The sequence below is a fragment of the Oncorhynchus nerka genome, linkage group LG25, assembly GCF_034236695.1.
Source record: "Oncorhynchus nerka isolate Pitt River linkage group LG25, Oner_Uvic_2.0, whole genome shotgun sequence".
Classification (NCBI taxonomy): Eukaryota; Metazoa; Chordata; class Actinopteri; order Salmoniformes; family Salmonidae; genus Oncorhynchus; species Oncorhynchus nerka.
In genome coordinates, this window is record NC_088420.1 from 34,478,903 (window position 1) to 34,490,957 (window position 12,055).

A 12,055-nucleotide genomic window follows, 5' to 3' on the forward strand; every position below is an offset into this window, starting at 1 on the left:
TTAGCTAGGCAGGCTGGATAAGCTCTCTGTGGTGTTAGCTAAGCAGGCTGGATAGGCTCTCTGTGGTGTTAGCTAGGCAGGCTGGATAAGCTCTCTGTGGCGTTAGTTAGGCAGGCTGGATAAGCTCTCTGTGGTGTTAGCTAGGCAGGCTGGATAAGCTCTCTGTGGTGTTAGCTAAGCAGGCTGGATAGGCTCTCTGTGGCGTTAGTTAGGCAGGCTGGATAAGCTCTCTGTGGTGTTAGCTAGGCAGGCTGGATAAGCTCTCTGTGGCGTTAGTTAGGCAGGCTGGATAAGCTCTCTGTGGTGTTAGCTAGGCAGGCTGGATAAGCTCTCTGTGGTGTTAGCTAAGCAGGCTGGATAAGCTCTCTGTGGCGTTAGTTAGGCAGGCTGGATAAGCTCTCTGTGGTGTTAGCTAGGCAGGCTGGATAAGCTCTCTGTGGTGTTAGCTAAGCAGGCTGGATAGGCTCTCTGTGGTGTTAGCTAAGCAGGCTGGATAGGCTCTCTGTGGCGTTAGTTAGGCAGGTTGGAGACGCTCTTTAAGCTGTGAGCTCTCATTAGACTTTAGAAGAGATTTATATCAGCTAGAGAGTCTGATGGGCAGCATGATTACCCTTCTTTCCCAACTGCATGTCATTATATGGATAATTCATATGAATGTCAATGAGATCAGAAGAAGAGACATCCTCTACATCATAAAACAGTAACTACACGAGATGCAGTCAAAACATTGTTTTGTCAAAATAGACAGTATCTTTCATTTGGACTGCCAGCTATATGTGTACTCTTAGTTGACTCATAATATTTAAACAGTCAATAAAGCAACTGTTCCCATTACTACTCTAATATACGTAAGTTCTCTGTGTCTCTGTTTCAGCCTCTGATTACGGCCTGTTTCTCTCTGATGATGATCCCAGAAAAGGAATCTGGTTGGAGTCTGGGAGGACTCTGGATTACTACATGCTCCGGAACGGGGTAAAGCCCAATCATAGAGCCCAATCATAGAGCCCAATCATAGAGCCCAATCATAGAGCCCAATCAGACCCCTGGATCACACCTCATTCAGTTCTATTTAAATCTGAAGAGGTGTTGAGAAGTCTGTGACTTAGATGTTCTACTTACATACAGATGTTTAGGTGTTCTCTTCTTGGTTTATGTCACATTCCATCAAAGGTACTGCGTCTGATTCACCTCTCCCCTTGTTTCCCAGGATGTCTTGGAGTACAAGAAGAAACAGAGGCCCCAGAAGATCAAGATGCTGGATGGGGCAGTTAAAACTATCATGGTGGATGACTCTAAAACTGTGGGAGAGCTGCTTGTTACCATATGCAGTAGAATAGGTGGGTAAACTCTCTCCAACTGCAATGTAAACCCAGTCAACCAATCCACTAGCCTTAAATTATTAAACCTGGTCCTATTTTTAGCTCACTACCTTACAGTATGGATGCACGCCCCCTAGCTTTCAGAACATAAGAATTAGCTATGGTACTGGCATAGTCCAGGTTTTATATAGATATGTCTGATGGTGTAAAACATGTTTTCCTCCTCTGTTAAAATGATGGGTGGTAATTGTGTAGCCATAGACTGTGCTGTCCTCTCCTCTCATGGAGGTGTTTCATTCCAAAGCCATATATTTCAGTTATGCTGGGCTGCCTGTGCCCAAACTCAATTGGGTGAGGAGAAGAGAGATGTCTGGTAGATGTCTTTATTGGCTGGTGTTTGTTTAGAGACGGCTTTCTGCTTGGCTTCTCCTCTTCTGAGTTCCCACTTTAGTGTTCTGGCTGCTCTCCAGTTTCCCCCACTGTTTTTTCTGGGCAGAGGGAGGTAGAGAGGGAGGACGTAGGAGGCAGGGGATGGTTTCTCTAATATGGCACAGCTCAACATGCTGGCTCTGTGTTCTAAACGACTCCCTCTCTGAGTTTCCTGGCTGTGTCTCCTCTTCAGGAATCACCAACTACGAGGAGTACTCCCTGCTCCAGGAGGGGTTGGAGGAGAAGAAGGAGGACGGTCATGGGACAGGCACCCTGAAGAAGGACAGGACTCTGCTCCGAGACGAGAGGAAGATGGAAAAGCTCAAAGCCAAGCTCCACACAGACGATGACTGTGAGTTTGAAGAGCACTTCCATAAGAGCACAAAATGTGTTGTTAATTGTCCAATATTACATGCTCCCTGTCAACGCCCCTAGCAATGTCTCATTAATAAGTACATGTAAGTCCAGTATCATCTCATTTTAACATGTGCTTTATCTCTAAATTCAAAGTCATAGTACTGTATCAATGTTGAATTATTCTACCACAATGTGACAGAAACAGGAACGTCACCAGGACCCGGCTTTCAGGGCTTTAGCCCCGACTGATTTTGGGTCAGCCCCGAATCTTTTGTACTGCTGTGATGGTGTAAAAAATGTTGTATGGTCAACTGAATGAGCTGCTTAGTTCAAGCTGTGATTACATGAAACTCCTGAAGTCATCTAACTGTAATACAGTGGCTTGTGAAAGTATTCACCCTCCTTGGCATTTTTCCTATTTTATTGCCTTACAACCTGGAATTAAAATACATTTTTGGGGGGTTTGTATCATTGGATTTACTCAACATGCCTACCACTTTGAAGATGCAAAACAAACAAGAAATAAGAACAAAAAAACTGAGAACTTGAGCATGCGTAATTATTCACCTCCCCAAAGTCAATACTTTGTAGAGTCACCTTTTGCAGCAATTACAGCTGCAAGTCTCTTGGGGTATGTCTCTATAAGCTTGGCACATCTAGCCACTGGGCTTTTTGCCCATTCTTTAAGGCAAAACTTCTCCAGCTCCTTCAAGTTGGATGGGTTCTGCTGGTGTAGAGTAATCTTTAAGTCATACCACAGATTCTCAATTGGATTGAGTTCTGGGCTTTGACTAGGCCATTCCAAGACATTTAAATGTTTCCCATTAAACCACTCAAGTGTTGCTTTAACAGTATGCTTAGGGTCGTTGTCCTGCTGGAAGGTGAACCTCTGTCCCAGTCTCAAATCTCTGGAAGATTGAAACCGGTTTCACACATGAATTTCCCTGTATTTAGCGCCATCCATCATTCCTTCAATTCTGACCAGTTCCCCAGTCCCTGCCGATGTAAAACATGGTGTTCTCGTGGTGATGAGAGGTTTGCGCCAGACAGAGTTTTCCTTGATGGCCAAAAAGCTCAATTTTATTCTCATCTGACCAGAGTACGTTCTTCCAAATGTTTGTGGAGTCTCCCACATGCCTTTTGGCGAACACCAAACTTGTTTTCTTATTTTTTTCTTTAAGCAATGGCTTTTTTCAGTCCACTCTTCCGTAAAGCCCAGCTCTGTGGAGTGTACGGCTTAAAGTGGTCCTATGGACATACTCCAATGTCCACTGTGAAGCTTTGCAGCTCCTTCAGGGTTATCTTTGGTCTCTTTGTTTCCTCTCTGATTAATTCCCTCCTTGCCTGGTCTGTGAGGTTTTTGGTGGGCGGCCCTATCTTGGCAGGTATGTTGTGGGTGCCATATTCTTTACATTTGTTTTATAATGGATTTAATGGTGCTCTGTGGGATGTTCAAAGTTTCAGATATTTTTTTTATAACCCAACCCTGATCTGTATTTTTCCACAACTTTGTCCCTGGCCTGTTTGGAGAGCTCCTTGGTCTTCATTGTGCCGCTTGCTTGGTGGTGCCCCTTGCTTAGTGGTGCCCCTTGCTTAGTGGTGTTGCACACTCTGGGGCCTTTCGGAACAGGTATACACTGAGATCATGTGACAGATCATGTGACACTTAGATTGCACACAGGTAGACTTTATTTAACTAATTATGTGACATCTGGTTGCACCAGATCTTATTTAGGGGCTTCCTAGCAAAGGGGGTGAATACATATGCACACACCACTTCTCCGTTTTTTATTTTTTTGAATTATTTGAAACAAGTGTTGTTGTTTTTCATTTCACTTCACCAATTTGGACTATTTTGTGTATGTCCATTACATGAAATCCAAATAAAATCCATTTAAATTACAGGTTGTAATGCAACACAATAGGAAAAATGCCAAGGAGGATGAATAGTTTTGCAAGGCACTGTAATCTGGGGTGTATAGTGTCCTCAGCGGAGTGACACGCCGCCACTTCTCAGAATGGTGCAATGCCTCGCAAGATCACTTAATGATGAATTAGTATTCTACATAACAAACCAAATATAATAGCATACAGTGGGGCAAAAAAGTATTGATTTTCCACCATAATTTGCAAATAAATTCATTAAAAATCTTACAATGTGATTATCTGGATTTGTTTTATCATTTTGTCTGTCATAGTTGAAGTGTACCTATGATGAAAATTACAGGCCTCTCTCGTCTTTTTAAGGGGGAGAACTTGCACAATTGGTGGCTGACTAAATACTTTTTTGCCCCACTGTAGATAGTTAAGATACTGTTAGACCAAAAATACCACATAATTTCTTATGAGAGTAGGATGATTGTGCTTTATTTTTTAATATATTTTTTTTATCTCATTAGGACAACTCAACAGCACACATCATATGCTTTGATTGAAACAAAATACAGGTGGCTGTGTTTAACGCCATCTGCTCTAAAATGAAATTAAACATTAGTTAGGCTACTTAGCCTACATCATTCAAGAAGGTCGAAATGCATTTTCCCATGAAATTGATTTGGATCAAATGGTTGGCATGCATGCAGCATGGACTTTTCACCTGTAAAACATGAAGAATTATCATTCACAATTGTCAGTGATGATTGCATAATGTATAATTAGGTAGGCCTAATTTGATGTTTTAGGATTTTAAAAAAAAAAGAAGCTTTTTTTATTGAGCCACTTCTGTGTAGGCACTTCTTAGCTGTGTGCTTAGGGTCATTATCCTGTTGGAAGGTGATCCTTCACTCCAGTCTGAGGTCCTGCGCGCTCTGAAGCAGGTTTGCATTAAGGATCTCTCTGTACTTTGCTCCGTTCATCTTTCCCTCAATCCTGACTAGTCTGCCAGTCCCTGCAGCTGAAAAATATGCCCACAGCATGATGCTGCCATAGGAATGGTGCCTGGTTTTCTCCGGACGTGACGCTTGGTATTCGGGCCAAAGAGTTCAATCTTGGTTTCATCAGACCCGATAATCTTTTTTCTCATGGTCTGAGAGTCCTTTAGGTGTCTTTTGGCAAACTCCAAGTGGGCTGTCAGGTGACTTTTACTGAGCAGTGGCTTCCGTCGGGCCACTACCATAAATGCCTGGTTGGTGGAGTGCTGCAGATATGGTTTCCAAATCATGTCCAATCAATTGAATTTACCACTGGTGGCTCCAATCAAATTGAAGAAACATCTCAAGGATGATCAATTGAAACAGGATGCACCTGAGCTCAATTTTGAGTCTCATAGTAAAAGGTCTGATTATTTATGTCAGTAAGGTATTTCTACAAACCGATTTTCACTGTCATTATGGGGTATTATGTGTAGATTGATGAGAAAAGTAAATGTAATACATTTTAGAATAAGGCTGTAACGTAACAGAATGTGTGAAAAGGGAAGGGGTCTGAATACTTTCCGAATGCACTGTAGCTGTAACCACTGTTGGATTCTTCGACTTACTGTATTTATTATATTATTTTGTAATTGCAGGCTAGGCTACTTGCTGATACATTATTTAAAATATTATTGTAACAGTAGGCCTACCTACACAATAACCTCATGGGGTTGCTGACCACAATCCATTGAATTATTAATAATACGTGTTGATTATTTGGCCTTGGGGAGAGCACAGCAACATGGAGGAAAACCTAGCACCACAGGAAAGGGTGCCGGAGGTGTTGCAGATAAATGTAAATAAATGTACCAAATTATATAATTACTCCAATCTCTACAGAAATAAATGAAATCATTGAAAATACTACACCGGAGAGCATCATTTTGCCAGAGAGGGTCAATAGCTTTAAAAAATAAAATAAATCCTGTATATTGTGCGTTGTCACTTAAACGCATACTGTATGCCTACAGTCGGGAATCCTGCCATTGGGCAGCCTGCGCCTCAAATATATTAAACAGCTGTTGCCAGCAATGTCAAGTTATGGCTGTCAATGTGGATGTCAATGAACAGCAGGCAGCAGCTAATAGGTCTTTTGCAATATTTCCAAATGCAATTGCAGAAGACATATAAGTGAGTGCCGCTGGAAAGTTGCTGGACTATAATTTCCTCCTCATATTGTAGGTTTAAGATCAGTGAATCCACTCTTTTCATTGGCTGTTGGTTACATTTAAGACATTGGTCATTAATTTTATTGATCTCAGTATGTCAATATCAGAGTAGCTTGTCATTTTATGTGGTATATATATTTTTTTATTGTATTGTCAGTCATGTAAAATTAACGTTGGATTGCAAGGAAATTATTTGAGAAAATACAACTTTTTTCTCGGACCATTAAACCCCTCAGCCCCTGGACTTCAGGACTGAAGCCTGAATGTTACGAAACTCTGACGGCCCTGGACAGAGATTGTATTTTGAAAAGTTTGAATTCATAAATCATCTTCAAAATGTCTCCTTATTCTCAGCAGAACAGTATGCAAATTACTGCCCTCGTGTTTAGTCGAACTTCACTTGGTGATTAGTTTTTGAGACATACAAAGTTAATCTGCTTTATTTGACTGTCAGCATCCCTAATCCCAGTAGCAGAAGTGTATGTTTCTCTGTATACCTACTGTACAGTATCGGTCCAAAGTTTGGACACACCTACTCATTCAAGGGCTTTTCTTTATTGCTACTATTTACTACATTGTAGAATAATAGTGAAGACATCAAAACGATGAAATAACACATGGAATCATGTAGTAACCAATTTCTTTTTAAATAAATCTAAATATATTTTATATTTGAGATTTTTCAAAGTAGCCACCCTTTGTCTTGATGACAGCTTTGCACACTTTTGGCATTCTCTCAACCAGCGTCATGAGGCTGTCACCTGGAATGCATTTCAATTAAAAGGAGTGCCTTGTTAAAAGTTAATTTGTGGACATTAGACCGGTGGACATCGGTACTTTGGTCTGATGAGTCCAAATTTGAGATTTTTGGTTCCAACCACCGTGTCTTTATGAGAAGCAGAGTAGGTGAACGGATGATCTCTGCATGTGTGGTTCCCACCGTGAACCATGGAGGAGGAGTGATGGTGCTTTGCTGGTGACACTGTCTGTGATTTATTTAGAATTCAAGGCACACTTAACCAGCATGGCTACCACAGCATTCTGCAGCAATATGCCATCCCATCTGGTTTGCGCTTAGTGGGACGATCATTTGTTTTTCAACAGGACAATGACCCAACACACCTCTAGGCTGTGTAAGGGCTATTTGACCAAGAAGGAGAGTAGAGTGCTGCATCAGATGACTTGGCCTCCACAATCACCTGACCTCAACCCAATTGAGATGGTTTGGGATGAGTTGGACCACAGGGTGAAGGAAAAGCAGACAATAAGTACTCGGCATATGTGGGAACTCCTTAGACTGTTGGAAAAGCATTCCAGGTGAAGCTGGTTGAGAGAATGCCAGAGTGTGCTAAGCTGTCATCAAGGCAAAGGGTGGCTACTTTGAAGAATCAAATATATTTTGATTTGTTTAACACTTTTGTGGTTACTACATGATTCCATATCTGTTATTTAACAGTTTTGATGTCTTCACCATTATTCTACAATGTAGAAAATAGTAGCAATAAAGAAAAACCCTTGAATGAGTAGGTGTGTCCAAACATTTCACTGGTACTGTACGTGAATGTGTTTTTTTTCTGTTGTCAGTGAACTGGCTGGACCACAGCCGGACGTTCAGAGAGCAGGGGGTGGAAGAGAGTGAGATGCTGCTGCTCAGACGCAAGTTCTTCTACTCCGACCAGAATGTGGACTCACGAGACCCTGTCCAGCTCAACCTTCTCTATGTACAGGTCAGACCCCCCCCTCTCTCTCTCTCTTTCTCTCTCTATGCTCATTGCTGCCCGGCATACAGTAATACAGCTGTAATAAACTAGCCTCTTCAATTCCGCTCTACTCTTCCCTCCCCTGACTCTTCCTGTAGCCCTACGGTCAATAAAACAGACATCAGCACAAACAAAGCTGAATCTGCTGCCCAAAGCTATGGGGCTGTAGCTCCTATGCAGCGTTCTGTCCTACATCCTTGCTGGTACTGTTGCATCACAAGCTCGCTGGCTAATGCAGCTTTGATGGTACTGCAGTTCTCAGAGGATGAGCTGGGCCTGGCTTACAGGGGTATGTGTATGTGGATCACAGACAGGCTATCTTATGTTGCTGTGCTGTGGGGATTGGGTCAACCTTGCAAGGCTGGTGGTACACTACAGGGTTGTTCTACACTAGAGTGTGAATGGAGTTGGAGTAAGAGAGAGGGCTGCTGACACAGGGAGTACCCGGGGGGGGGGGTCAGCTGAGCCTGCACTACACCAGGCATGCTTTGCTCACTGCACACCTCACTGTATCCACATTAGCTTCCCCTGCCTTGAGGTTGAGAGGAGGGCTCCCCGCTGACACCTGGGAGCATTCTATGCACAGTACTGTACACATATACAGTTGAAGTCAGAAGTTTACATACACCTTGGCCAAATACATTTAAACTCAGTTTTTCACAATTTCTGACATTTAATCCTAGTGAAAAGTCCCTGTGTTAAGACAGTTAGGATCACCCCTTTATTTTAAGAATATGAAATGTCAGAATGATAGTAGAGAGAATTATTTATTTCAGCTTTTATTTCTTTCATCACATTTCCAGTGGGTCAGAAGTTTACAAACACTCAATTAGTATTTGGTAGCATTGCCTTGAAATGTTTTAACTTGGGTCAAACGTTTCGGGTAGCCTTCCACAAGCTTCCCACAATAAGTTGGGTGCATTTTGGCCCATTCCTCCTGACAGAGCTGGTGTTACTGAGTCAGGTTTGTAGGCCTCCTTGATGGCACACACTTTTTCAGTTCTGCCCACAAGTTTTCTATAGGATTGAGGTCAGGGCTTTGTGATGGCCACTCCAATACCTTGACTTTGTTGTCCTTAAGCCATTTTGCCACAACTTTGGAAGTATGCTTGGGGTCATTGTCCATTTGGAAGACCCATTTGCGACCAAGCTTTAACTTCCTGACTGATGTCTTGAGATGTTGCTTCAATATATCCACATCATTTTCCTGCCTCATAATGCCATCTATTTTGTGAAGTGCACCAGTCCCTCCTGCAGCAAAGCACCCCACAACATGATGCTGCCACCCCGTGTTTCACGGTTAGGATGGTGTTCTTCGGCTTGCAAGCCTCCCCATTTTTCCTCCAAACATAACGATGGTCATTATGGCCAAACAGTTCTATTACTTGTTTCATCAGACCATAGGACATTTCTCCAAAAAGTATGATCTTTGTCCCCATGTGCAGTTGCAAACCGTAGTCTGTCTTTTTTATGGCGGTGTATATATACGGTATACACATATATACCACCATAAATACACATGCACGCGTGCGCACACACACACACACACACACACACACACACACACACACACACACACACACACTCACTCAGACACCTACATAAATACTGTACTGTACATCCATTGTGAACTCCCTCCTTGTCTTACATGCTGCATCTGAGCTACAGTCCATAAATACATCTATAGTTAACACTATCCATTCTCCCTATCCTCCCCTTCACTCTTTTATCTCTCTCTCTCTTGCCCTGACTCCTTCCCTCTCTCTGTTTTTTTTCCTCACGCCCTCTCAATCCCATAAAAATTATGACACATCCACACCCGCTTACTCTGGCATACATTGCAGTGTTCCATCATGCATTCCCTTCTCTCACAAACACAAGCCTGTATTCTTTCTCACAAAAACACATTTCCTTCCTCTAGCTATTCGTCCTTTTGCTCCTCTTGCTGCCTTCCCCCTCCCTTTCTTGTTTTCACTCAGTCACACACACAGAACCACGCAGACACACTTACATACACACACACTCACACATGCTGATCAGAGCCCCCCCACATGGCGTTGCCTCAGACTCCAGTTACTCTAATTTGTCACAATATTAAAAAGGCCTGACAGAGCAAGAAGAGAGGGAGCATTCTCTGGCTGGAACACACCCCAGGCCCCACATCCACTCTCTCACTCCTTCCTTCCAAGACTTCTCCCTCTGCAGTGCTCTCAGATGCGTCTAAGGAACATGACCGTACTACACATGCTTCTTGTCAATGTCTCTATTCTGCTATGATGGAATAGTCCTCATTCACCATGCAACCATTACCATAGGAGACTGACTTAGTAGGTTCATTTAGTGAGTGTAGATTATAGTATCATCCCTGGCATTCTTTAGGGAGAGCCTCTTAGTGATGAGCCCCAATGTTTATTAATGATGTGCAGCTTCCATGATCTCATCCGCTCCCCTCCACCCAGCGGGGTTCTCCAGCAGTTACAGCCCCAACATTCATAACCAGACACCAGACAATCCACTCCTTTCACACATCTATCTACTCCACTACTACAGGAAATACAGCGCCATAGCAACAACCTTTGTATTGAGTTGGGCGGTATCCACATTTCCACATCTTCATACTGTTCCTGCACACGAGTGGCACCATTTCTTTCCAATGTATTATTGAAATGTTTGTTATGCTAGAAAATGCTAGCAAAGTACTAACTAATTCCCATTGTGAACACTAGCGAAATGCTAATGAATGCCCACAAATATCCCAAAAGGCTTTACTCACTCTTGCCAAGTACCTCAACTCCTTGTTGAACACAGATTATAGTTTTTTTAATTAACCTCTGACTCCTTCGAGTCGCTATGCGGTGATAATAAAATAAAGTAAATTCTTAAATCCTTACCATGTACCTATATTTATCATCTGTTGTTGCGTGCCTTTCTTTGCTCAAATCCATACTTTTTAATAAAATGCTAATCAAATTCAACCACTGACTGTTTCCTTGAGATTCAATTGGCACAACTTAGAGCAACAGCAATGAGAAAACAGTCAGTGGTTCTATTTGATTAACTTTTTATTCAAATGTATGGATTTCAGCACTTGGCAACACTCACATTTAATCCAGAGGTGGATTGAGTGTCTCTGCTGTAACCAATAAGCTTAAATATTCTAAGCTAGCCACCGAACATTATAGCTTGCAAGTTACCAAACCAAATGCGTAGAGCTCTGAGCTAGAGAAAATGTATTTAGCACATCTAAGATAGTTAACTTTATAATTATATGATATTTAGCTGGCAGACATTAGTAGTGACTTTCAAGTGTATCTTGATCACCTCTTGTGCTGATCGGCACGTCACGTTTGCTCCATGTACTTTTTGTAAACAAACATTCCATTTTTTGATTTACGGTGGTATGAATTAGGCAATTATCTCATTGTCAGCGTTTGTTCATTGCTGTAATATTCCCCCCAGGTTAATGGTGGAACTATTTAGGGTTCAGTAGTAGACTGATTGACATTAGTGCTAACAGAGAGTGAGGTATGTTGAGCTATGTTTTGCATTCAGCATTACTACTTCAAGGGAAATATAGTATTCTATCAAACAAAGATATCTACATATATTTCAGAATGTTGTGTATCCCTGGAAATAAAATCTGAATTTATAATAAACATAATAGTTTCGAAAACATAGCTGGTCCAAACAAAGTGGTTTCTTGGCACAACTTACACCGGTTATGGGGTATGTTGAGCATAGACACAGGGTAAGTGGGTGATGGTGTCCTTTGACAGTGGATGATGGTGCTGGTAGGTCAAAGTGTAGTTAATGAAATGGGGGTGTGGTATATTGTATATCTCAAATGCATGCCTACTTTCAGATACACACTGAGTGTATAAAACATTAAAGACACCAGCTCCTTCAATGACACAGCCTGACCAGATGAATTCAGCTGAAAACTATGATCCCTTATTGATATTTAAATCAAATCACATTAAACTTTATTTGTTACATGCACCGAGTACAACAAGTCTAGACAAGTCCTTACTCAACAGTGCAGTTCAAGAAAAGTAAAGAAAATATTTACCAAAAAAACTAAAGTGAAAAATAATGAAAAGTAACAGAAA

At 41.9% G+C, this 12,055-nt stretch overlaps 1 protein-coding gene across 1 annotated transcript in view; it reads left to right on the forward strand.

Moving 5' to 3' along the window:
* Nucleotides 1–12,055, forward strand: part of LOC115109413 (talin-2) — a 146,502-nt gene that overhangs the window by 71,718 nt on the left and 62,729 nt on the right. The window contains exons 3-6 of the mRNA XM_065009751.1: nucleotides 875–972; nucleotides 1,208–1,337; nucleotides 1,942–2,100; nucleotides 7,771–7,913. Coding sequence (XP_064865823.1) covers nucleotides 875–972; nucleotides 1,208–1,337; nucleotides 1,942–2,100; nucleotides 7,771–7,913 — 530 coding nt within the window. The remainder of the gene's footprint in view (nucleotides 1–874; nucleotides 973–1,207; nucleotides 1,338–1,941; nucleotides 2,101–7,770; nucleotides 7,914–12,055) is intronic.